Genomic DNA, 25,670 nt, shown 5'->3' with positions numbered 1-25,670 from the left:
TCCCCCCCCTCCCTTCCTCCCTCCCTCCCTCCCCGCCCCCAGCCCCCCTTTCCACGTTCTCTGAAAAGCAATGGAAACAAGGTCCTCACGTGAGGCCCTCACCGGTGTGGCTCAGTGGATAGAGCGTCGGCCTGCGGACTGAAGGGTCCCGGGTTCGATTCCGGTCAAGGGCATGTACCTTGGTTGCGGGCACATCCCCAGTGGGGGTTGTGCAGGAGGCAGCTGATGGATGTTTCTCTCTCATCGATGTTTCTAACTCTCTATGCCTCTCCCTTCCTCTCTGTAAAAAAATCAATAAAATATATTTTAAAAAAAAAAAGATCCTCACGTGAGGACAAAACATTGCTAACATTGCTGAGGCCAGGGCAGCCGGGTCCCGCTCAGCAGGCTCGAGCTGGAGCACCCCCGCCCCAGAGGGGGGTCCGGATGCCCACACGCCACAAAGCGGTGAGGGCCCTGGGCTCATGGGACAGCGGGTCCACCTGCTGGCGGCTCCAGGGGCTTTTCTGCTCCTTGAAAACCCGACAGGTGAGCGGGCTCCAGCGGGGACGGCCGAGCCTGGCAGCCCCAGGAGAAGGGCGCCCACCAGTGGCTGCTGTTGGCGCGGAGGCCCCATCCTGGGCGGCGTGTGCGACCGCACGCCGGGCACTGGGCCCACAGGCTCCGGCAGCAGCCCCGACTGCCACAGGCCCCGGTGCAGGTCCGGTCGGTCTCCCTCCACGACCCCGTGAGGGCCCTTTACGGTCCGCACACCTTCCTCCAGGTAGCTCGCCCAACACCGCTTCACCAACCAGACTGGAATGGTTTTATTTTTAAAGCCCACGGTTACGTGGGGGACAAGGAGCGCGGGAGCAGAGCCGTGTGGCGGGCGGGGGTACACTCGGCTGCTCTCGGGCCCCTCAGACAGGCAGCAGCCCTCGTGGTCAAGGCAGAACGTTCATTAAGATTTCCTACAACTCGGGACGTGGGACCAAATTCCGAGGCCCGATCTGCGGCCAGGGCTGGGCCGGCAGCCGGGCCTGGGACAGGTCAGCACTGGACGGACCAGCCCTCACTCAGACCCACAGCTGCACGGACCCCGTCTCAGAACACGGAGGGGGCCGCAGTGAGCTCGGTCACCTGACAAGTTCAGCTGCGTTGTGATGGCAGAGGCCACTGGAAGCGGACGCAGGTCAGGTGGAACCTTCAGACCACCCTCGAGCACGGCCTCCAGAACCGGCTCCCGGCTCCCCGGTGGCCTGGCCGCGGCCGGAGAGGCCAGCAGACCGGGAGCAGGCAGCCACTGCGAGCTTCAGGCCTCCTCCGGGGCCCGGGGCAGCTCTTTGAGCTGGCGGCTGTGGGCCACCCGCAGGGCGCCCCCCGCGGCCTGGCGGAGCTGGGCGTCCAGGGCGCTGCGGAGGTCGCCGACCCGCACATCAGGCAGGGGGTCAAAGTGGATGACGACCCCCTCGTTGGGGACCGGTCCCTCGTCCACAGGAGCCACGTCCCGCCGTCTCCTCCTGAGGTCGGCGCCAACCTGCACTTTCAGGTCTCGGTTCGGTTTGACATTGTCCAGCTTCTGAGCCCCGGGCACGGCCTGTTGGGGCCCGAGCTCAGGGTCTGGCTTCTGCTCGGGCGCCTGGATGGCGGCGTCCTGCCTGGGGGCAGGCACGTGGTCCCCGCCCAGGGCCTCCTTTTTTGCCTCTGGGTGGCCTCCCTGGGCCCTGGCGGAGACAGCTCGGTGTTCCGGCTGATGTAACCCAGCCGGGGCCCCGGGGCCTGCTCCCTCCGACCTGCTGGGCGGGCCTGCAGCTCCCCGGTCCTGGCTCACTTGCTGGGGCTGCACTGGAGGGTGCCCAGCCCCTGCCCCGGCTCCCAGGGCGCCTGCCACTTCCGGAACCGGGGCACCAGCGGCTGCCGCCTCCTTGTGGGATTTGTTCCTCTCCTGAGAGCCTCCACCAGGAATGTCCGGACCCTGTCCAGGGGCGTCCCCGGCATCAGGCTTCTCTGGGCTCCTGGGGGCCCCGGCGAGATGGGGCTCTGGGGCCCCCTCCTGCACACCTGCTGCATGGGGCTCAGCGCCAAGCTGGTCTTTCCTCGGCTCTGTGTCCACACCGCCCGGAGGACCGGCGGGGGCTCTGCCTGCAGCCCCCTTGGGCTCCTGCAGGGAACGCTGGCTGTGTCCCTGGGGCGGAGCAGGGGGCTGCCCGGGAGCCCTGAGCTCAGGTTCCAAAGGCTTCAGGGGGGGGTGCGCCACTGTCCCCCCGTCATGGGCCTCCTGCTCCTTACTCCTGGGTGCGGCCACCCCAGGCTCGGCCGGCGCGTCCACTGTAAGTGAAGGGACTGGTTCAGCCAGGGAGCGAGCAGAAGCACTGATGCTGGGACTGAAAGAACGGAACTTGCCACCAACACGTGCCCAGCAGGCCTCGGGCCACCAACCCCACGAAGCAGGAGACACGCTCATGTGTGCCGCAGCCCCTCCCCAGCAGCCTCCCCTCAGCCCCCCCCCCACTTGCCGTCCTCGCCGTCCTCGCCGTCCGGCCGCTGCTGGTGCATCTCCTTGTGCTGCTCCTCGATCACCGCCAGCAGCTTCTCCTGCTGGTCCAGGAGGCGCTTCTGCTGCACCTGCTGCTCCCTGATCACCTGCAGCAGGACCTCGTGGTCCAGCCTCTCCACGCGGCCGGCGTCTGGGGGGACACACCGCCTGAGCCTGTGCCGGCCGAGGCCAGGCTGCCAGGCGCTGCGGGGCCCTCCCAGGATGCCCTCGGGCGCGCCGTCCCCTGCTGGTCCAGGAGGCGCAGGGGCAGAGGGGCTGCCAGGGCCGTTCCGGGCACGGCCTGGGGCTCGGACACCCCGGCGGAGCCCAGGCACCCCAACTTGCCCCCGGGGCCCCGGCCCGGCGGCACCGTGTCACCTGGGCTAGGTGGTGAAGCTGGAAAACTGGGGAAGAATGCTGGTGCCTGCGGGACAGTTCCTCCAGGTGAGAAATTTGAAAACAACAGAACTGCCTCTCTCTGTGGGACAGGCCACCACGCAGAGTCCCACTGCCTCGGCCCCACCCAGCACAGGCCGCAGGCGCCGCCAGGAGCTTGGCCAGCTGCGGGGGCTACGCGGCAGGGGTGTCCAGGGGAGGCCGAGACTGGGCACCTGCAACTGTAGCCTCCACGGGGTAGGGAGCCCCTTCCCTCCGACCTCCAGCTCGGGCGGGGCCTCCAGCACGGGCGGGGCGAGCGGCTCCCTGGGCGGCCCGTGTGCGGAGCGGTCACGGCCCGTGTGGCTTTAGACGCTCGGCAGACGGGACTGGGCAGGGCTGCCCGGTGGGCAAGCTCACACGAAGGAAGAGGCGTGTTTGCAGTGGGAGGGCCAACACCCGGCAATGCCTGCCTGCCCGTGCCGGTCAGCCTTCTCCCAGGGACTGCGGGGGCCTCCCACTGGAGGGGGCGCAGGGGTGTGCAGGCAGCGGCCTGTGAGGAACAGGCTAAGGCCGCCCACGGGGAGGACGGACCCTCAGCGGGCGCCCACCCAGACACCCCAGGGCACCGGGACATCTGCCTAATCAAAGCCACGGCCATGGGTGGGGTCAGGAACCACACTCCCTTTGGGGGAGGGAAGCACAAGGACCCACGGCCACCTGTCACTCGGCACCCTGGGCTCATGACCATGTGCTGCTTGGTGTACAAGGCTGGCCCCACGGGGTCCCAGACAGGTTCTGGCGGTGCTGGCCCCACTGCCACACTGGCTCCCAGAGAACCAGCCCTGCACCGACGCCGGGAGGGCCACACACGGGACAGACATGAGGCAGAGCGGAGGGGACATGCTGTGCCCCACCCCCAGCCCATGGGGACCACCCCGCAGATGGGTGAGAGCTGCCGATGCTGACACACGTGCAGAACGTATGAACACAGGCCATGCACACGGCACAAGTTACACAACCCTCTCCCCCGAGGCAGGTCCTCTAAGACTGGGGAGCCATCTCAGGGCATTTGTGCGAGAAGGGGGTAAGTTGGGGCATCAGGGACCCCAACTAGGGCTGGAGGTCGGTTGTGTGTGCAGCGTCCGGGCTCTGCCCACGTGCTCTGTGCCGGGCCGTCACGGGACCGCGTGCCCGTGCAGCCCTGGGCTCACCCCGACCCTTGCGCCTTCGCTGGGACACACGTCTGCACCCGTACCTGCTACTAGCTTTTTGATCTCAGCTGCTCGTCCCGTTGAGAGGCAGAGGGAGAGAGGCAGAGAGGAGCCGTGAGAAGTGTCTCCTCGGAGGGAGAGTCCAAGAACCACAGCGGAGGTGGGTGCTGAGGCGCCAGGACGCAGGGAGACTAAGCCCAGAGGCCAAGCAGCGCGGGGCCGGGAAGGTCACCCCAGGGAGCCAGGCCCCGCATGTGGACTCTGAGGGTCACTGCAGGGGTCCCGAGAGCCACACGGCAGGCGCTGGCTTTGTGAGAGGCGGGAGAAAGAGTGGTCCCGGGCCGTGGCGGTGCCAGAGAGAGCGGGGCGGGCACTGGCTCAGCCTTCGGTCGGCAGGACACTGAGAGGCGCCGAGGCCAAGGCCCCTGCAAAGACCCCCAGACAACCCCGGCTTCTCCCGCCGCTCGGGGTCTGCAAGGAGAGCAGGTGTCCCCGGGGCCGGGGCGTGCAGCGAGGAAGTCGGGCCCTCACCCTCCAGCTTGCTGCCGGCGGGGTCCCCGGCTGGGCCCTCCGCATGCTCCCCAGGCTGGCCTTCCGAGCTCCTCTGCCCTCGGGGCTCTGCCGGCTGCGCGGCCGGGGGGACGGGCTTCCCACCTGCACGCAGTGGAGACAGGCTTCCAGCACACGCGGAAGGAAGGCAGAGGAGGGACAGAGGCGGCAGATGCACTCCCCCCGCCCCAGCAGTCTACGTTCGGCCGCGGTTACCAGGGAAGTCATAAAACATATTCAACAATCTCCTGGCCGGGGCTGCGAGCCGGCGCGGACCGCCTGACCGCCGAACACGCACGAGCCGTCAGGCTGCTGAGCTGGTGTGTGACCACCCGGCACCGCCAGGCGCTCGCGCACCCCGTGCACAGGACACAGGAGCAGCGCAGGCCTGGCGCTGGTGGCCTGGCGAACATGTGACAGGGTCGCAGTGGCTGCCAGGCCTCCAGGCTCCCTGCAGCTGCCGAGGGCTGCTCCCGCACACCTGCCTCGCGAGGAGGGAACCGGACAGGCCAGGCCGGCCATTCCCACGCCCACTCCTGGGTCCTTCCAGGCAAGCCCGCTCCCTCCGGGCTCGCTCTCGGCTTACCTGCGGTGTGGTCCGGTACGGGGACGCCGTCCGCTCTGTCCGCGGGCCCTGCCCCCAGGGCGTCCTGCCCCTCGGGGGGCACTGCCTGGGGCCCTGGGTGCAGATCCCTGGCCACCGGCTCCTGGTCTTCCTTCACGGGCTCCACAGCCCGCGGACCATTTCCTTCTGGAACCTTCTGGGGACCTTTAGGAAGATCCCCCTCGGGCTCCACGACCGGGGCCCCCCGCTCTCTTCCTGAGTCCGGCAGAGGGGGTGCCACGTGGCCCTTGCCCCCAGGAACCTCGTCGTCCACGTGCTGGGATGCTCGTTCCTTTGCCGCCTCTCCTTCTCGGTCTTGACCTTGGTCCACCACCACCTTGTCATGCGGGACAGGGGGCTCGTGGCGATGGGCCTCCCCCATGGGCACCGCCACGCCTGGGAAGACACGGAGGGCGTGTCGGAGTGGGGGGGGGGGAGGGGCCCCGTCCCAGGGCTGTGGATTGAGGGCCGGTGCCGATGGCAGGCCAGGCCAGCGAGGCCGCCTCAGCTCTGGCTGCTGTGGGGACAGGATGTTTCCAGAGATGACAGACGGGTAGTGGCCAACCAGCTGCTCTGGGCGGGCAGAGCAGGCACCTGACCCAGAGGAGGAAGGGGGCAGGAAGGACGAGGCGTGGGCAGGGCTGAGGGGAAGACCCGAGGCCCTGGGAGTCCCCTCCCCCGGCACCCTGCGCCCGCCTGCCCGCCAGGCCCACCTTGCCCGGGCCGATCCAGCTGCGCCTCCTCCTGCTTCTCCTTGGCGCCCTCCCTCGGGGGCATGTCCACGGGGCCCTTAATCTGGGCCTGCTCCAGCTCGTCTTTCTCCCGCGGCGGCTTCGGCTTGTCTCGGGTGTCCGCGGCCGCGGCCGCAGCCGGGTCCTGGCCTGTAGGCACAGAGCGGCTTGCTGAGCGGCGCGTCCACGTGGCTGCCCCCAGTCGGCACGAGCCAGCGGGCTTCCCTGGAGTGGAGTCCCATGCCCAGGGCAGTGGCAGGGCGGAGCAGTCGTTCCTGACCAGTCACTGGCAGGGATGCAGCGCGGGGAAACTCCTTGTCCGAGGGTTTTGGTAACAAAACACCGTCAGGATGAAACTCCCACCTGACCCGGCGCAGAGGAGCAGCGCTCCATGCAGCACTGGCCGCGACCACCAGGTGGCAGCACGGACCCGCCAGCTGAGGGGCTGGGGGCTGGGCTGCCGCAGAACAAGGGGGGCTTCTGCCCTGGGGAGGTGACTTGTGGCCCTGCTGGCTCTGACTACTGACGGTGCGAGGCGGGGGCAGGGGCAGAGCGAGGCCCACAGCGGGGAGCTGCTCCGCCCCCTCCCGCGGTGCATCCCGCAGCCACCACCCACACACACCTCCGCTCACCACCCAGGTCCCCTCACCCAGGTCCCCTCACCCAGGGTCCCCTCACCCAGGTCCCCTCACCCAGGGTCCCCTCACCCAGGGTCCCCTCACCCAGGTCCCCTCACCCAGGGTCCCACAGAGCTGGGCCAGAGGGAGCCTAGAAGGAAACCATCTCCGTATCAAACGAACAAACACTTCTGTGTGTCAGGCAGTCGTACCACGGACAGTGGGGGCGGGGGGCTTCAGGACATTTCACCCCGAGCCAGCAGCCACCTCAGCTCCCTCTGGAAGGGGAGACCAAGGCCCGAGGCCCGAGCGGGGATGCAGGGGGAGCACCTGCTCGGATGGGTCCTGCCTCCTGGCGTCCCCAGCTGCCACGTGATTACCCCCTGCAGACGCCCCACGTGCCCGCGAGCGCCCGTAAATCAGGGGTCGCCCAGAGACTGCACGTCAGGAGATGGGGTACAACCACCCAGGAGAAAGCCCACTCGGTCACGGCCGCGTCGCCACTGGGCGGTCGCTTCTCAGAGGGCACAAAACCAGGAGCCACGGGTGGGACGGAGGCGAGCTCCACGCGGCCCCCCGGCTGGGCGGTGACCGCAGCGTGGAGGGCCCGGAGCCTGCGCGACCTCCTCAGGCCTGGACTCCACGCTCCCAGGCTGCCCTTGGCCACGGTCACCGTCTCTAAGGCCGAGCCCAGCTCCTCGCTGGGGACAGTGCCAGCAGCGCCTGTGGCCACGGGAACACTGACATAACACCCAGACAGGGAACGCACACAGCCCGCGCTCCGCCTGGCCTGGCTCCGACGTGGCCGCCGGCTGCAGAAGACAGGAAGTGCCCGTGTGGCCGCTGGCTGCTGCCGGGGCGCAGGGACAATGGTGTGGACCGGGCTGCAGGGGAGCGGGCTCTGCGCCCCACTTGCTCCCGCCAGGCGGGCAGACCGCGGGACTCAAGAGCGGCCAGCAGGGGGTGCCCCGCACTGGCGCAAAACCCGGCCTCCCAAAGGTCAGCACCTCACTGGTCTTCAAGGTCACTGCCCAAGTCACTCATCCTCAAGGTCACGACTTCCAAGTACCAAAGCAAGACTCATCAGCAAGCACTGGCCAGGGCAGCCAGTCCTAGGAAATTCCGAGCTCACGCCTCATTGGGCCAGGCTGTGGGGTCCAACCTGCCTGGGGCATCCGGGGGGTCGGCAGCCTCCTGCACACTGAGAAGCTGGTGACAAGGGACGCACTCGCCCCCTGAGGTGCTCCAGGCCGGAGCTCCCGAGACAGCAGGCCGGTGGCCGGGTACCTGCAGACACTTCCCGGCGAGCAGTGTAGTTCTGGAGCGGGAGCAGGCCTGTCCCCCCACCCACTCCCACCCCTACTGCGGGAAGGGGACAAGGTGTACAGGGCTGTAGCCCAAGGCTGCTCCCCAGCACTGCATACGGGGTGCAGGCGCTGGAGAAGGAGAGGGGCACGCTGTGTTTCAAAGCCTGCGCCTGCCTGCGCCCCTCCCCCACCCGCTCCCACACCACGGACACAGAAGTGCTCCCCGAGTGCTGGGCCCTGTGCAGGTCACTGTCGCCCAGGGCAGGCCCCCCTCGCCACTTCAGGGCCCGCGAGGACTCTTGGGAAGTCGGGACCGTTTACCACTGAGACGTCAGGACCAGGGAGCGGCGCAGGCCCGCAGGCCCGCTGGCTCGGGCGAGGCAGCCCGTCAGCTGCGGGGAGGACGGCGAGAAGCGGAGAACGCGCTAAACACTGGCTGGGGCTCGAGGGCCATGTGTTTCGCTTCGGCCTCGGGAGCAGATGGGAACCAGATGTGGCGCTGGCTCCAGGTGAGGCAGCGCCCGCCCCGACCGGACGCAGCTGCTCGCGGCTGCCCTGCTGACTCACGCCCAGAAACTCGCCCGGGCACACGCACAGCTCAGAACCAGTGCCCGCGGCCAGGCCTACCGCGGCGTCCCCAGCAGTCAGGGAGCAAGGGACCCGAGGGCGCCCACAGGGCGGGCTTCACACCCTCCCTCCTCAAACCCCTGACTCCTGCAGCGGCCACGGGCGCCCCGAGCTCCTGCACGTGGCTGTTTCTGCCGTGAGCCTCATCCCAGGGTTGTCTCTGCAGGAAACCCACCGAGGGGATCCTCTGGCGGAAGGGCGCTCGCCACACCTCAAGGCCCAGAGCCCCCCCCCCCCCCCCCCCGCAGGGGCCTTTCCAAGCCCAGGCAGGTCCCCAATGGAGGCGGAGGCGGCAACAAGTCCGAGGCCACCGCGCCTCCTGCCGGCCTCTCCAGCCACCTTCTCTTCTGTCAGTCACCGCGGTGGGGAGGCCCTGAAGGAGGTCAGAACCACCCTTCCTGCACTCCCACGGTGCCGGGCCTGCAAGGTGGCCGCCGCGGAGGGAGGCGTGAGGTCATCGCCCCACCAGCAGGCGGGCTGACCAGGACAGCTGGTGAACAGGACAGGAGCACAGGCGCTCCCGCCACTGGCTGACCCGGTGAAACCTGGCTGAAATTTACAGCCTCAGACCCAGCAAACTGAGTGACACCCACGAACCATCACCTGTGAGCGCCCGAGTGGGGCCTGGAGGTCACGGCCCTGCTGTCCCACCGGCCACCTGTCCCTGCACACAGGGCTGCCCGCCCTCTCCAGCACCCAACAGACGAGCCAGCCTGGGTGGGACAGGCACCCGCATTCTCACCGCCCCACCGTGTCCTGCAGGGCACTCCCGGGGGCTGGGGGCTGAGCCATGGTGGACCGCGGGACACGTACCTGGGAGCTGGGCCACCTCCGCCTTCACCGCACCCTCAGGCTCCGCAAGCCGACCGCCGGGGGCTTCCTTCGCCAGGCCCACGTCCACAGGGGCCTCCTCGCTCATGGACAAGGTGGTGAGAGTGCTGACCACCAGGATGCCCAGGCCGACCCAGAGCACCACCTGGGGAGACAGAGGCCCTGGAGCAAGAGCGGTTGGAAAAGGGGCGCGAGAGGGGAGCCAGAGGAGAGGGGGGCCTGCAGCTAAGGCTGGGAACCAGGCAGGGCCCGCAGGCAGCCCCGCCCACGATGGAGCCCCGCCCACGACGGAGCCCCGCCCCCCCAGGCAGGGCCTCTGGCTCTGCCCGCGCTGGCAGAGAGAGGTCAGTGCGGCTCTGTGCGCACACGTGCGGGCTTGCGAGGCACACACCCGTCAGTGCACCAAGCTGGAAGCTGGCGTCAGGCTCAGCCGGCAAAGACTAGACCCTGTCCTCCGGGTCAGGAGGCAGAGGCTCGCCCCACGGAGCCGGCGCCAGGGAAGGAGCTGAGATGAGCTAACACTTGAAAGGCAGCTGTTGCCTACAAACCACCACCAGGGAAGACCAGGCCCAGAGTCACAGTTGGGCCCGCGGGCGCACTCGGACAGGGGCCTGCGGAGGCCACCCCGTCCCTGCCTTGGGCGTCCTGAGGCCACGCCAGGTCGGGGAGGGCTTACAGACATTGACTCCAAATCCATCCCCAGCGCCAGCGAGGTCCAACCGCACCAAAGCGCGCACAGCGCCGTCTGTCCTGTCCTGTCCTGTCCGCCACGTGGGAGCCCCTCCCAGCCCCGGCCGTGCTTGCGGGCAGCGCCCACACACCAGCAGGCCCGCGGGAGGCAGCGCCAAGGATGGGAAACGAGGAAACCGCACGGATCATGGGAGTCAATATTGACTCCCTGGAACCATGATGTCCTGGGAGCCTGAAGTACATGAAGATTAAAGTACACAGCAGCACCCAGGCCAGAGGCAGGCGCGTGGAGTCAAGAGGCCTGGGCCCGTGCCTGGTCTGGGAAGAAGTAAACAACTCATTTGCCATCCACGCCAATGAGCCAAGGCTTCCCGTTAAACAGCCGCGTGGAAGGGAGGGCGGCGTGCACACACCAGCCAGCAGGCGAATGAGGAGCACACGCTGGAGCCCTGGCCAGTCTGGCTCAGCGGGTAGAGCATCAGCCCGTGGACTGAAGGGTCCCGGGTTCAACTCCGGTCAAGGACACGTACCTTAGTTGCAGGCTCATCCCCGGCCCCAGGTTGGGGCACATGTGGGAGGCAACCAACCAATCGATGTGTCTCTCTCACATCGCTGTTTCTCTCTCTCTGTTTCTCCCCCTCCCTTCCACTCGCTCTAAAACTCAATAAAGAAATATCATCATGTGAGGATTAAAAAATTAAAAAAAAGAACAAATACTTAAAATGCTTGATTTATCCAAAAGACAGCAAAGAGGGAAAAAATAAGCAAGAACAGATGGGACAAATGAGAAACAAAGAGTAAGACGGAGCTTTCACGCCCCCCAATCAGTAATTACATCAACTGTAAGTAGTCTTAAACACGCCTGTTAACAGACCGGATGGAACAAGACAAAGACAACCGTACGCTGTCGTAAGAGACGCCTTCCAGGGAGAGACAGAGAGACCGAGAGGAACAGGCCGAGAAAAGCGCACTGTGCCAGAACAGACCCACGCCAAGCTGGGCCGGCTACACGGTGCCTCCGAGGAGAGGAGCGTTTCCATAGAAGGGGGCACCCCGAGAAAAAGGGTCCCTTTAACAAGATATAACCCCCTTCCACCTGTCCGTCCCTCCTAACAGCTGCAGGTAAGAGGCAGGACTAGGAGAAAGTCTCCCACCACAGGGGGCAGCATTCCTTCCCCAGGAGGAGAAACGAGATGGGAAAGTCAGCAAGAACGTGTGAACCTGAACATCGCAGCGTCAGCCTGACCGCACCGCTCCCAGCGAGTGCTGACCACACAGCCAGGAGCAGCCACGGGGACCGCGCTGGCCACGGCGTCGCTGCCGAGCACCCAGGGCTGAGACGCAGTGTGTGCCCCGCACCTGCCGTGCCCGGGGTGGCCCCACACCCTGGCCCACCCCGGGCCTCGGGACCACGGGACCCGGCACCTGTGCCCTGAGCAGCAGCAGCTCCGCAGGCCACCAGCGCCCTCCTCTCCGCCGCCGGCGCAGGCGGCTCACCTGGGAGAAGAGCGAGTCCCTGTGCACCTTCCGGTAGATGAGCGCCGGGCAGATGAAGCAGATGAGGCTCCCCATGGTGGCGCCCGTGAGGCCCAGGATCGTCTCCACTGGGGACAGAGGGACGGGACGGGACGGGGTGACAACGGGCTCCTGGAGGAACCCAACGGGAGCCTCCAGCCCGCGCCGCGCCCCGGCCAGCCTGGCACAGCGGCCTAGCCAGGCCTCACCCTTGGTGCCCACAGGCCGCTCTGCCCACTGTCGCGTCTCGGGCGGCTCCCCGCTCTGTGCCTCGTTCCCTCCCTAACACACTCCGTCCCCTGGGTTCCGACGACACTAGCTTGTCCGTCCGCAGGGGCGGGCGCCTGACGCAGGGCCCAGCTCAGGGCCTCCCTTCCCCTGGGGAGGCACCACCTGAATCGGGCAACAGGGAGGAGAGGGAGGAGCTGCTTTCCAGACACAAGTGGGGGACCCCGAGACGGGGCAGCAGACCCTGAGACCGGTGCCACGGAGTGCCATGGGTCACGGCAGGATGAGGACGGGACAGGGTCGTGTGGGTGGAGGGGGGACCAGAGCGGCCCTCCACTTACCATTGGGGATCATGATGCCACCAACCATGGTCCCAAACACGACAGACAAGGTGAGCGCTTTGAACCGCAGGGGCGGCATGTAGCCTCCGGCGGCGAAGGTCCCGTCCTTTTGCTGCGAGGGAGGGGACAGGAGAAGGTTTGAGGCGCTTTCCCACCGCCATCCTGGGGGCGAGCACGGAGGCTCCCCCCCACACTGCGGCCAAGCAGCTGCGACGGGAACCCGCAACCCGGCCCGGGAGGCACGGGCAGCCGCGGCCAGGCGTGGATGTCAGAGCTACAGCTGCGGGTGAGAGGCCAGTGGCAAGGCCTAGCTTCCCCTTAGAGCAGCCACGGCAGCCGGACAGAGCCCTCCGCACGGGAGGAGGACACACAGACGCGGCTCCGTGACGCCCCGGGGGCTCAGCTCAGGACCCGAACCTCGCGACCGGCAGCAGTGCGGGAAGAAAGGAGGTGGTGTCCCCCGCCCCAGCGCCCCTGCGCCCCATGCCGCGTTTCCTCGTGTGTGAGCACAGGGTCTGAGGGTGCTGACGGCTCAGGCGTCCTTTGTCAAACTGTTAAAATGCTCAGTCCACAACCGCGCGAGGCCCCGGTGCAGCCCAGTGCCCACCCGGGCCGAGCCCGCCCCCACTGCTGCCCTGGGGCTGGAGAATGCGCGTGACGGACGGGCCCTGGGCCTGACCCCACGTCGTCGGTCCCTGCGGTGTGGCGCCGTCTCTCTCCTCCAAAGCTGGTGTTCAGTGCCCACTGAAACAGCTCGTTAATGAAGCTTCTCTGGGGGCAGCAGGAAAATACAAAGCGAGCGCCGCCCCCAGGACAGAGCGCACTAAGAAGGAACACCCCCACTCCCCCGCCGCCCCGTTCGTCCCCGCACGCGGCTCACCTGCTGCTCGAACAGCAGCGTGTTCAGGGCCTGTCTGCAGGGCAGGATCATCATGGGGAAGCCCACGGCCACCGACATCATGAAGCCGGCGCGGACCATCTGGGTGACCAGGTTGGAGGGGAAGTGCATCAGCACGTTGCCCGCGATGGCCTCGGCGAAGCTCACGTAGCCGAAGAAGCCCACCTGCGGGGACAGAGGGCGCCTGCAGCAGCCGCAGCCAGACCCCCCCACCCCCCCCGCCGCGTGCGCGGAAAGGCCCTCCTCCACAGAAAGGCGGACACGACGGTGAGTGTCCCTCACGCCCTTTCCTGACGGCAACGGGGCGCCGAGGAAAGGGAGCTCTTGCGTGGAAGGCAGGGGCCCGGGCCCACGCCCCCTGCACGCGGAGGCAGCTCTTCCTGGGGTTGGAAACCCCAGCCAGGCACCGGGGGGTAAGCCATGTCCCCAGGCGGAGACGCCCGGTGGGCGGCGCCTGCACGGACCATTTGTAAACACGACTAGAATGCCGAAACCACCAAGTTCAGGGCATCGAGCCAGAAGGGCGCGTTCACAGCTCCCTGCGATGTAACGGAGCCACAGGGGCATCGCGGGGGCTGGTCCCTGACTGGTGCAGCCCCTCCTGCCCACACCCCCTTCTGTGGGGACAGCGCGCCCCGCAGCGCCATCCACGCCCCTGGCTGCCGGCGAGCGGCTCTCAGTGGCCGGGTGAGCTGAGGAGGTCTGCCCGTGGCCTCTGGGCTCGGACCTACACGGGGCCCAGACCGTCCCTGCCAGGGGCCCGCGAGGAGCTGGAGGGAGGGGCGTCCCTCCTGCACGGCCACCGCCTGGGACACGGGCAGGGGTGGGCATGCAGACCTTACCATGACGTAGAAGGCGGTGACCACGTGGAGGGAGGAGGCGAAGATGGAGCTCATGGTCTTCACCGAGGGCTCGTCCAGGCTGTCGTAGGTGGGCAGAACCTGGCTGCGGGGGACAGGCAGCTCCACATGCAGGTCCCAGGGACAGGCGGGCCTCCTGGGACGCACCCGGTCCCCAGCTCCGCCCTCCCACCCCCCGCGCCACCAGGGAACTTAGAGCCGAGAGGCTGCAGCCCAGGGAGGGGCCTGGGCACGTGCCCGGGGCTCCCCACTCCCTCCGGGGAGCAGGGTAAGTGCCCGAGTGAACGGCGTGGTGCCTGAGCGGGGGCGGGAGGCTCAGGGGGCGCGGGCTGGGCGGGGCCCCGGGTTTACAGGGGAAGCAGGAAGCGGGTCAGAGCGCTGCTGTCCAAAGACTGGAAAGTTAAACAAACACAAGCCGCCTGGACGCCCGCCATCTCTGCGCCTCGGCCGCACTCGGAGCCGCGCGGCAGGAGGCGGGAGACAGAGGAGCGGTGTCTGTCCCCGGCCGCTGGGTGGGGCGGGCGCGTCCACCAGGCTCTCCTGGAGAGGTGGAAAGGGGGGCGAGGACAAGGTCTGGGGGCTGCCCCGGAGGAGGAGCTGGGCTGGGGGCGTCCAGACTAGAAAGCAAGAGGGATGCCGTGCTGAGGGCCGGCGGCTCCGGTCCCGGCTGCTGGGGTCCCCGTGGGGCTCCCACACGGCCGAGGCAGCGTGGCCCGTGTGCACGGGTCACAGGCCCGAGGAGCGGGGCGGGGGCGCGTCAGGACAGAACGTCCCTGGTGATCGGTGACTAGCTCAGCCGCCAGGGGAGCCAAACCCCAGCCGCCTTACGAAGCGAGGGGACGCAGGGCTCCGTGCTTGAGCATCGACCTCTGACCAGGAGGTCACGGTTCAAGTCCTGGTCAGGGCACAGGCCCGGGGTGCAGGTTCAGCCCCAGCTCCAGTCAGGGCACGTGCAGGAGGCAGCTGATCGATGTGTTTCTCTCACGTTGATGTGTTCTTTCTCTCCCCCCCTCCCCTTTCACTCTTTCTAAAAAAAAAAACAACGGGAAAATGTCCTCCGCTGAGGATTAACGGAACAAAACGAAAAAGAAAGCAAACATGAGACCGGGGGGAGGGGGGGGGGGGAAGAACAGGCAGCCGGGCACCAGCGGCGTCACCGGCAGCGGCGGGGGCTGAGCAGCAGGGGGGGGTGCAGTGGGAGCAGCTGCCAGGAGAGACCAGGCGGGGAGCGGGACGGGCTCGCGTGGGTGTGCGCCCAGGAGGAGCGCGTCTGTGTCACGCCGGCTTGCAATTGGCACCACCGCGCCCACGAGAGCGATGGGGGGCGCTCTGCCAGCGCTGCGCACCGATGGCCTTTTCCCGTCCGCGCCGCATTCACGCCTCTGAGGGGGTGACTGGCTCTCGCCATCGCCGGCGAAGGCAGTGCTGCTGGGGTTTGGGGAACCGCCCGGTCTGCGCTCAGAGCTCCGCGCCAGGGGAGGGCACACGCTGATGCCGACACACGCACACATGCCCACATGTGCATGCACACATACACACGCTCACACGCGTACATGCGCATGCACACAAGCACACAGGCCTGACAGCACAGCGCCCAGAGGCAGCCCGCAGGCAATGTTTGTGCAACTTCCTTTTCGATATTCTCACGCAAGCAGCTAACTTCTGGCAAAATGCTGGGACGCTGCGGATCCGATGGGCTGGCGGCTCCGTGTCCCCACAGCCAGCTCCCCTCGGGGACTTGGCAAACCGGTGCTCTCACCAGCCATGCTGTCAGCATGAGGAACAAGCCAGCTTCCTCACATACAAGATGCATGAAAACACAGCCACTCCCTCGGGGGGGGGGGGGGGGGGGTGTGGGCAAAGGTCGCAATGGAACAGGCCTGGACACGGAGCCTGAGCCAGGCCTTTCAGGAAACGGAGGAGGCCCGCGCCCAGCACCGACCGCCCCCCCGGACACACAGGACGCAGCCCGGGCCCCGGCGCAGGTGGCACTTACGACTGACAGGCAAAGGACATGCCAAAGATGGGGACGCAACGGAAGACGCCCTCCCAGCGCACGTAGCTGACCCGCCGCAGCCACTGCCCGCCGAAGAGGCCGTGCTTGAGCGAGGACAGCAGGATCTGCAGGAGCAGGAGAGAGAGGCGCAGGGACCAGTCAGTCCCTCCGGGTCTCCGCCCGCGGGCGCCGGGGCCGCGAGGCCGGGGGAGCACCCGCTGCAGGGCCCGAGCCAGGCAGTGAGCAGTGAGGCATGCGGCTACCTGTGCCCACTCCACGGCCTCAGAGGCAGGATGCCCCCAGACTGGGCGGGCCCTTCCCCAGCCCCGGGGGGAGCAGTGGGTGCCGCCACGAGCGGGCGCTCATGGCCAAGGCCCGCGGAGAACGCGCACCGGGGCTCGGCCCTCTAAGGAGAGACCTCCGGGTCCTGCTCCCGGAAAGCGCCCCCTGACCCTAACTCTGACCTTGCCGGTGGACGGGCAGGTCAGGCCCAGGCCCGGGGCACCCACTCAGCAAGAACCGATGTCCTGCGTTCCCACTGCACGCGGGTTCTGCCATCCAGTCACTAGAAATGCCCACTTGGAACACATCCCTGTGACCGAACGCCAGACCTGGGCCCCTGACCACACCCACCTGAAACTGGCCTATGTGAAGCATAGCCTCCCCCTCCCCTCCCAGGTCCCAGCTGCAGGCCACGGGGTTAGCCCTCCCCTCCCCTCCCCTCCCCTCCCAGCTGCAGGCCACGGGGTTAGCCCTCCCCTTCCCTCCCCTCCCCTCTCCTCCCCTCCCCTCCCAGCTGCAGGCCACGGGTTAGCCCTCCCCTCCCCTCCCAGGTCCCAGCTGCAGGCCACGGGGTTAGCCCTCCCCTCCCCTCCCCTCCCAGCTGCAGGCCACAGGTTAGCCCTCCCCTCCCCTCCCCTCCCCTCCCCTCCCAGCTGCAGGCCACGGGTTAGCCCTCCCCTCCCCTCCCCTCCCCTCCCAGCTGCGGGGCCACAGGTTAGCCCTCCCCTCCCCTCCCAGCTCCCAGCTGCGGGGCCACAGGTTAGCCCTCCCCTCCCCTCCCAGCTCCCAGCTGCAGGCCACGGGTTAGCCCTCCCCTCCCAGCTCCCAGCTGCAGGCCACAGGTTAGCCCTCCCCTCCCCTCCCAGCTCCCAGCTGCCTTCCCGTCACGTGGAGGCAGCGGGCGCCCGGCACTCACCACGAACATGAAGGCGGCGTAGAAGAGGAGCGCCATGGCGCTGAAGGACTGGATGGAGGCCATCATGTTGCGCTGCAGGCTCAGCGGCAGCACGATGCACAGCGACACCGTGAAGAGCAGCAGCGCGCGGAAGGAGCCGGTCACCTGCGGGCGAGCGCGACGCTGGGCAGGCGCCACCTGGGAAGCCCCGTGCTGCCCGCCCGAGCGCCAGGACCTGCGCCCTCCCGTTCCCGCAGGTCAGGGACCGGGGACGGGGACTCCCGGGGTGTCGCACCAGCAGCCGAGTCCGCAGACCCCAAGAGGGCCCCACCTGAAAGCCGAACAGCCGGGCAAAGAAGGTGGAGCCCAGGTCGCCGATGACGACGTAGAAAGCGATGCAGGTCCCCAGCATCAGCCCGATCATGCTGCGAGAGGGATCTGGTTCGCAGGGCGGCCTCGGGGTGCTCCCCGCGAGTCAGGTTGGAGCGCCCCAGCCGTGGGCCGACCCGCCACCCGAAGGCCGGGCCGCGTGGACGATGCGGTCTCGCACGTGAGGGGCCCGGGCCCATCCGTGCAGCCCCTGGAACACACAGGCGCCAGTGCCTCCGCCGCCACAGAAGCGCCTGCAGCCGGGCGAGCGGGGAGCAGCGGCTCCGGAAAGGCTGCCCCGGCTGCGAGCCTGGGAGTGCGGTCCCCCGCCTCTTACATTGTGCTCCAAAGGGAGAAAACAGGACATTTCCAATTCACGCCACTCGAGGCCGCCGTGCGCAGGGCCCGGACCCAGCCCCAGGAGCGGCCCTGCGCTGTGTCCCGAGTTTCCCATTTTCTAATTTTCCTTTGTAAATAAGGCCTTCAACCCTGACGCGACCCGTTCTAAAGTGCAATAAGCTGAACTTTCAAGTCCTTAGCAAGCAGCAGATCAGGAACACGGTACGAGTCCCCGGCCACGCGGGCCCGAGCACGCGCTTCTTCCCGTCAGCCGCGGGGGCGGGGGGCAGAGCAGCCCGCGAAGGGGCGCCTACCTGGTCTCCACCAGCATCTTCCCGGCCTTCCCGTAGGCGTGAAACGCTGCGGAAGAGAGGAGCGTGCTCAGCCCCGCGGCCTGAGGGGCAGGTCAGGGAACGGCAGTGTGGCCACGCCCCCTGGCCTGGCCTTTCCCGGGCGTGTGTACGGGGACACGTTTCTATGTTGGTCCCACGCTTTTGTCAGCTCTGTGACGGACAAACGGAAACCACATAAAACAAGAACAAAGCCCGGGAAGACAAGCAGGTTGGTTTTTCATTCAAAAAAGAATGAAGGGTCCTGCGCCGTGACTGCCCCGCACGGCCGGCAGGAGGGGGGCCTGCTGGGGGGGAGGCCGGCCTGGAGTAGAAGCTACGGGCAGGGAGAGGTGCCGGGGGCCTGGTCCCCCCAGACCAGGGGGGAGGCCTGCCTGGAGTAGAAGCTGCGGGCAGGGAGAGAGGTGCCGGGGACCTGGTCCCCCCAGACCAGGGGGGAGGCCGGCCTGGAGTAGAAGCTGCGGGCAGGGAGAGGTGCCGGGGGCCTGGTCCCCCCAGACCAGGGGGGGAGGCCGGCCTGGAGTAGAAGCTGCGGGCAGGGAGAGAGGTGCCGGGGGCCTGGTCCCCCCAGACCAGGGGGGAGGCCGGCCTGGAGTAGAAGCTGCGGGCAGGGAGAGGTGCCGGGGGCCTGGTCCCCCCAGACCAGGGGGGGAGGCCGGCCTGGAGTAGAAGCTGCGGGCAGGGAGAGAGGTGCCGGGGACCTGGTCCCCCCAGACCAGGGAGGAGGCCGGCCTGGAGTAGAAGCTGCGGGCAGGGAGAGAGGTGCCGGGGGCCTGGTCCCCCCAGACCAGGGGGGGAAGCCGGCCTGGAGTAGAAGCTGCGGGCAGGGAGAGAGGTGCCGGGGGCCTGGTCCCCCCAGACCAGGAGGGAGGCCGGCCTGGAGTAGAAGCTGCGGGCAGAGAGAGGTGCCGGGGGCCTGGTCCCCCCAGACCAGCACACCCAGTTTTCACAGCTCAAACCACAGGCCCGGGCTCCGGGCTTTTGAGTTCCCTGTCTGGTCTCTCCGTTTCTGAGCGGGGCCATGACTGAGCCGTGACCACGGGCAGGGGACGCTGCAGGCCGGCCCGGGGACGCTGCAGGAGCCCGCCTGCTTGGTGCCCAAGACGTACAGGAGGCCATGGTGGGCTCCCATCTCCTTGCTCCTGGCGGTGGGAACTGGGCTGTGGCTCCCAGGTAGGAGCCCGGCAGCCGCGTGGAGGCCCACAGGCAACCTGCCTTCCCGGGGCTCACATCTCGCCAAACCGGTTGGCCTTCTCGGGGCTTTCCAAGAATCACCAGGCAGCCATGCCCAGCCAGGGTCACCTGCCTCGTTCAGGCACAGCCAGGCACTTCCTGGGCACTGGCCACGGGAACCCGCTGCCCAGAGGCCCTCGGGGGGAGAAAAGGGTGACCCCACAGGCCCCGGCCGTGCGGGTGAAGGAAGGGCCGCTGGAGCACAGTTCACCCCAGGCGAGGCTCGTCTCCCTGTGGGTCACGGGCAGCCGGTGCATTTCACTAGCTCGGTGACTCCGACGACGACAGGCTGACAGCTCCAGCCGCCTCAGAAAGGAAGAGGCGGGGCCGTGAGGCCCGAGGTCAGGGCCCACCGGCACCTGGTGCCCATGCTCAGCGGCAGACGGGAAGGAAACCGAGGCTGGGGCCGGGGTCCCGCTGGTCACCTTGTCTGTCCCCTGGAACTCTGCCCCGTTTCCTCTCCACGGAGACAGCTGGGAGCCCAGGGCCAGGGCGGGCCTCCCGGGAGGGCCCCGCGTCCCGGTCACACTGGGCCAAGCGGAGGGGGGCGGGGCGGGGGGACCAGGGCTTTCATCCGGGTGCCAGGAGGTTCCCAGGCACACACAGGGCCAGCTCCCTCCTGGCTTTCCCAGGCACAGAACAGAGCCCGAGGGTCTGAGGTGGGCGCAGAGAATGCGGCCTCAGCTCGGTCCCCGAGCCGAACTGCCCGCCAACATTCCAGACGGAAAGGAAGCAGGAAGGAAGGAAGCAGAAGTGCCGCTGGAAGCCGGGGAGGAAGGAAAGGACCACAGGAAAGGGAACTGCAGCCGACAGCACCGGGAGCACAGAGGCGGTGCAGACGGCGCCGTGGCCCCGCCACAGGCCTGCGCGGGAGCATGTCCCGGGCACTCATGGAGGGGCAGGAGCGGGCGCTGTCGGGCAGCTCCGAGGACGCTCTGGACCAGGGCCGGCAGTGAGCAAGTCCGCAGAGAGGTGGGGGCTGCCGGCTCTGCCTGAACTTGGTGGTTAGAGGGGAGACAGAAAAACCAGGGGGCGGGAGACTGTGCCCCAGACCCTTTCGTGTCACCTCAATTTCTAAGTATCCTATCTAATAAAGCGGTAATATGCAAATTGACCCTCACGCCCTCACAAGATGGCCACCCTCACATTGTCACAAAATGGCCGGCAGGGGAGGGCAGTTGGGGGAGACCAGGCCAGCAGGGGAGGGCAGTTGGGGGCAATCAGGCCAGCAGGGGAGCAGTTAGGTGTCAATCAGGCTGGCAGGGGAGCGATTAGGGGGCGATCAGGCTGGCAGGCAGAAGCGGGTTAGGGACAATCAGACATGCAGGCAGGCAAGTGGTTAGGAGCCAGCAGTCCCGGATTGTGAGAGGGATGTCCCAGATTGGAGAGGGTGCAGGCTGGGTGCTAACCCGTGGCCTGCAGATGGGAGGGGAGGGGAGGGGAGGGGAGGGCTGGAGAGGGTGCAGGCTGGGAGGCAGTGGTTGGAGGGGTGCTGGCAAGGGCGTGCTCCCTAACTTGGGAGCTAGTGACATGTGCTTGTTCACTTTATGGAAATTCATCAAGACTGCATCTAAGCCCTGGCTGGTCTGGCTCAGTGGATAGAGCACTGGCCTGCAGACGGAGGGGGGCCCAGGTTCAATTCCAGTCAAGGCCACATGCCCAGGTTGCGAGCTCGACCCCCAGTAGGGGGCATGCAGGAGGCAGCCGATCAGTGACACAAATTTCGTGCACCGGGCCTGTAGTATGACTATAATAACAGTTTTTTAAAACTGCAATAAATTAAAAAATAACTGCTGTTGAAGGCACACTTTCACAATCAAGTAGACGCCCTGGCTGGTTTGGCTCAGTGGACAGAGCGTTGGCCTGCGGACTGAAGGGTCTTGGATTCGATTCTGGTCAAGGGCACACGCCCGGGTTGTGAGCTCGATCCCCAGTAGGGGGTGTGCAGGATTACATGATTCTCATCCGATCCATGATTCTCTCTCATCATTGATGTTTCTATCTCTCCCTCTCCCTTCCTCCCTGAAATCAATACAAATATATAGATTACAAATAATCAAGTGGAAGGGCCCTGGCCAGTTTGGCTCCGTGGATAAAGCGTCGGCCCCCAGACTGAAAAGCACCGGATTCGATTCCGGTTGAGGGCATGCACCTGAGATGCAGGCTCAATCCCCAGCCCCGGGCGCATGCAGAGACAAGCAATCGATGTCTCTCTCACATCCATGTTTCTCTCTGTCTCGCCCCCCCCCCTCCTGCTCTCTCTAAATACCAATGGAAGAACATCCTTAGGTGAGGATTAACAAAACGGAAGTGGGAAAAAAGTGAATACGTGAAGGCATAAGGCCCCCCCCCAAAGAGCCCTGTGCCCTGAAGGAGGCGCTGCACCTCACCCAGGCCCGCGTAGCTCCTCCGCTTGCTCAGGCTGGCGGCTTTCACCAAGAACATGCAGGACTGGTGCGTCATCCAGGCGCAGAACGCCAGGAGCAGGGCCCCCAGGACGATGCCGCACTGGAGGGGAAAGAGAGACGCTGACGAAAGGAAGCTGCCGCAGGCCTCAGTGCACACACTGCACACCTCTCGGCGCCCCAAAGCCCCTCTGCGGGCGGCCCAGCCTGTGCCCGTGGGCGCAGGGCCTGCTCCGTTCCCTGCCCGGCCAGCACTGAAAGGGCCAGTCCCTGGTGTGGGCCCCACACCGTGTCCAGGGACCTAAGTTCTGTGTGTGATCCTGAAAGAGCACCAGGGGCCACCCCCTCCCAGCCCCTCCGAGTCCGAATGCACACCCCACGCGCTCTCAGTCCTCCACACCCCCCACTGCGGGCCACCTTCCGCCACCCGGATCAGCAGCCACGCGGTAAACAGACTGTGGAAGGAAGAGATTAGCGATGACAATTACGCCTTTCTCGTGAGTTAGACAGACACCCACCGCCTGACCTAGCAACTGCGCTCCTAGGGATTCACCCAGGAGGAATGGAAACACGTGTTCGTGCAAACACCCGTGTGCCCACGTTTACGGCAGGGTTATCTGAAACCCAAAGACCGAGGAAACAACCCGAATGTCCTCCTGGCGGCTCCTGGAGCTGAGTGCACACATGACCGACGCTCCGGCTCTTTCCTCGGAGGCGAATGCCCCGTGAACGCGGACACAGAGTCCGTGCCTCTGCGTGTGTGCACAGAGTTCCCGACAGGAAGCGCCCGGGGTGCCGAGCAGCGGCAAAGGGATAAACAGACAGCGGTACATCCATTCAGGGGAACGCCTAGCCAGACAGCACGTGACACAATTCTACTGCCATGGACTCAGAAACAGGCGACCCTTCACAGGGAGGCAGTGGTTGGAGGGGTGCTGGCAAGGCCGTGCTCCCTCACTTGGGAGCTAGTGACACGTGCTTGTTCACTCTATGGAAATTCCTCAAGACTGCATCTAAGCCCTGGCTGGTCTGGCTCAGTGGATAGAGCACTGGCCTGGCAGACGGAGGGGTCCCAGGTTCAATTCCAGTCAAGGCCACAGGCCCGGGTTGCGAGCTCGACCCCCAGTAGGGGGCATGCAGGAGGCAGCCGATCAGTGACTCTCTCTCATCGCTGATGTTTCTCTCTTTCCTTTTACCTTCCTCTCTGAAATCAATAAAAATATATTTTTAAAAAGAGTGCATCTAAAATTGTGCACTTTTTTGGTTTGCACAATATCTATCTATATAAAAGCCTAAGCAACCGTTCGACCAGTAGCTATGATGTGCACTGACCACCAGGGGGCAGATGCTCAATGCACAGGCATAGAAACGGAAACCAGTGGGGTCCCTTGGCCTGGCCTGCGGGGATTCGGCCGAAACCAGCCCAGTGCATGGATCCATGCACCAGTGGGGTCCCTCAGCCTGGTCTGTGCCCTCTCACAACCTGGGACCCCTCAGGGGATGTCAGAGAGTCGTTTTTGGCCCGATCCCCCCAGGCCAGGCTGAGGGACCCCACCGGTGCACGAATCCTCTAGTATCTCAATAAAATGTAATTTTTTAAAAAGTACCAAAATTCCTAAAATCAACCAAACCAAAAAAATAAATGAACTTTATAAAAATGACATGGATGTCACACACTAAAATGACACCCCCCCATAACTGCCCACTTGCCTCCCACTATGCTCCAGCCAGGGGCCCCCTTGGGAGGGGACGCTGTTAACTCGGCCAGGCCCTCGGGACAGGTGACCCCAGGCCCTCGGGACAGGTGACGGTCCTGTCTGTGGCGCCCAGGTAACCTCCACCACTGAGCATTGGGCTCTTGCTGAGTAAGCCAGTCTCACTGTGTTTAAATGCTCTGCCAGGGGCCTTGCGCCCCCACACGGCCCACACGCAAGTCCGTGGGCAGCCACGGTGGCATAAAGGCTGGCAGCACGCGACCTGCACATCCCGACCAGCCAACTACACCACCCAGGATGCAGTTCTGTGCCAGGCAAGTTGCAATGCATCCTGGGACATGTAGTCCTCCCAGAAACACCCAGCGCTGGCCAGCCACCAGGGATGCGCAATACCCCATACAGATGTTGCGGGGGGGGGGGGGGGGGGGGGGGTTGCCAGGAGCCGCCAGCCGGGCTTCCCACAACTGCCCGCACACCACCAGCTCCTGCCAACATGCCCGCCGGCCACATCAGACGTGCTCTCGCCCCGACAGGCTGGAGGGCTGCAGGTGGGGGATCCAAAAATCCCCAGATTAAAACTTTTCTTTTAATCCAAACGACACGAAGGATGAAAAACGCAACGTGTCTGTTTACTCTAAAATTAAACAGCTGGGGCCCATTCCAATTCCAAGATGTCCATCTTATTTAATTTTTTCTACCACCTACGGGATGTATCACACAAGACCCTCCACCCCCAGGCTGTCTCCAGTGGGCAGGGGGAGCAGCAGCCCCGCACTCGCACACGCACACGCACACGCACACGCACACACACACCTCGGCCTGTTTATTTGGGGATGATTTAAACAGCAGCTAAATGGAGCCACAGGTCAGAAATGGTGACTTGCTCTCCTGGGGTATTTAAGATTGGCATGATACTGATTTTTTTAATATTTCAGGGTTTTTCAGTTGCCTGCGGCGAGCTGCGCAGACCGGACGTGTTCCACCTGGCGAACTTGGTAACCACCTGCGGCCGGCGCCCCGCCTCGTTCCACGGCCTCGGGGGCTTGGCGAGCCCGCTGCTGAATGCAAGTGCGGGAGGGTCGGAGTTTTAAAAAATAGCAACGAAAGGAGCACCGGCCCCTTGGTCACGGTCCGTTCCGGAAGGACGATCGTTTTGCTTTGCTACACCTTGCGCTCGGGCTGGAGTTACTAGACGCGCGGAGCTTGCTGCCGACGCCAATACCGCGCGAGCTTCCCACGGAGGGAATTCCCTGGGATCCCGCCCGCAAACCCCCACCGGGCCCGGGGCGCACGGCCCGGGGCAGAGGGCGGCGACCACCGCCCGCCGGACTCACCTGTTTGAAGCAGAAGGGCATGGTGAGGACGCTGACCCCTACTATGCTGTTCACTATGTTCATGATCAGCCCCCAGTTGGAGGCGGCGGCCGCGGTCATAGCGCGGGATCTGGGGGCCCGGGAGCCCGGGTGTGAGGCGCCGGGACCACCACGGGGCGCGAGGCCCTGACAGGCACGGGCGGCTGCCTGGAGGAGGCGGCCTCGCGGGAAGGCGGCGGGGGCCGTTAGCCTGCAGACACCGCCAGGCCCCGCGGCCGCCTCATGACAGCGTCTCTGGCTCACTCACTCCCGCCGACCGCCTCCGCGTCCCCGCGCCCAGACCCGGAAGAGACGCCAGCTGCCAACTAGGCACACACCTCAGCCCGGCTTCTGGGCTGCCCGCGGGCGCACACTTCCGCCTTCCGTAGACTCCTCCTCCCGGAAGTGACGACACTGAGCGAGACCAAGAAGAGCAGGAATGGGCGGGGCCTGCAAGGGATAACGGTTCTGCGGGGGCGTGGCCTTTGGGGCGGGGCTAGGGGATTTCGAGCCAATGAGGGTCAGGCACTGTCACGGGGGCGGGTCTGAAGGCGGGGCCAGGCGGCCGTGGAGCTGAGCACCTTTGCTCGCCGTGGGCTGGCCTCCCGCAGAGCCGCGCCGCTGAACCCCGCTTTGCAGCGGCTGGGGCACTAGGGACTCGCCCGCAGAGCCCCCCTCGGGAAGGAAAGTGGAGGGCAAGAGGAAAATGGCCGCGCCGCGCCTCCCGGGGAAAAGCTGGGTTTCAGGCGTTCAGTTGAGCAATTGCACCCGAGGACAGCAGTCAATCAGTGTGGGCGCGCGGGCGGGGCCTTAACTGTCTGCTCTTGGTCCT

The 25,670-nt window shown here is 66.2% G+C and overlaps 1 protein-coding gene across 2 annotated transcripts; it reads right to left on the bottom strand.

Moving 5' to 3' along the window:
- Positions 1 to 784: 784 nt before the first annotated feature.
- On the bottom strand, positions 785 to 25,229 carry SLC38A10 (solute carrier family 38 member 10). 2 transcript variants are annotated; one of them, XM_080681972.1, is made up of 17 exons: positions 24,821 to 25,223; positions 21,757 to 21,874; positions 18,098 to 18,143; positions 17,407 to 17,500; positions 17,097 to 17,240; positions 15,899 to 16,023; positions 13,885 to 13,987; positions 13,025 to 13,207; positions 12,145 to 12,256; positions 11,558 to 11,664; positions 9,353 to 9,515; positions 5,971 to 6,138; positions 5,240 to 5,653; positions 4,636 to 4,758; positions 4,149 to 4,172; positions 2,496 to 2,666; positions 785 to 2,307 (listed from the first exon to the last, which is right to left on the bottom strand). In XM_080681972.1, exons 1-17 carry the CDS (start codon positions 24,917 to 24,919, stop codon positions 1,292 to 1,294), a joined length of 3,210 nt encoding a protein of 1,069 aa, XP_080538098.1. In that variant the 5' UTR covers positions 24,920 to 25,223; the 3' UTR covers positions 785 to 1,291. The 2 variants fall into 2 exon arrangements, with proteins under 2 accessions (XP_080538098.1, XP_080538099.1); XM_080681973.1 differs by lacking the exon at positions 4,149 to 4,172 and having other exon boundaries at positions 24,821 to 25,229.
- Positions 25,230 to 25,670: the final 441 nt, after the last annotated feature.

The sequence above is a fragment of the Plecotus auritus genome (genome assembly GCF_963455305.1).
Source record: "Plecotus auritus genome assembly, chromosome: 7".
In the NCBI taxonomy this organism is placed as follows: Eukaryota; Metazoa; Chordata; class Mammalia; order Chiroptera; family Vespertilionidae; genus Plecotus; species Plecotus auritus.
The sequence above is the reverse complement of the archived record's forward strand: the minus strand, read 5'-3'. Positions and strand labels throughout refer to the sequence as shown.

What these genes read in the sequence shown, in the direction of transcription:
- SLC38A10 (XM_080681972.1), bottom strand. Translation starts at nt 24,919, where the DNA reads ATGACCGCGGCCGCCGCCTCCAACTGGGGGCTGATCATGAACATAGTG. An exon ending in CGCTGCTGTTCGAGCAGCAG is followed by an intron (nt 12,257 to 13,024) that starts GTGAGCCGCGTG and finishes CCTCCCTCGCAG; the next exon opens with CAAAAGGACGGGACCTTCGC. An exon ending in GGAGGTGGCCCAGCTCCCAG is followed by an intron (nt 6,139 to 9,352) that starts GTACGTGTCCCG and finishes CTGTGCCTACAG; the next exon opens with GCCAGGACCCGGCTGCGGCC.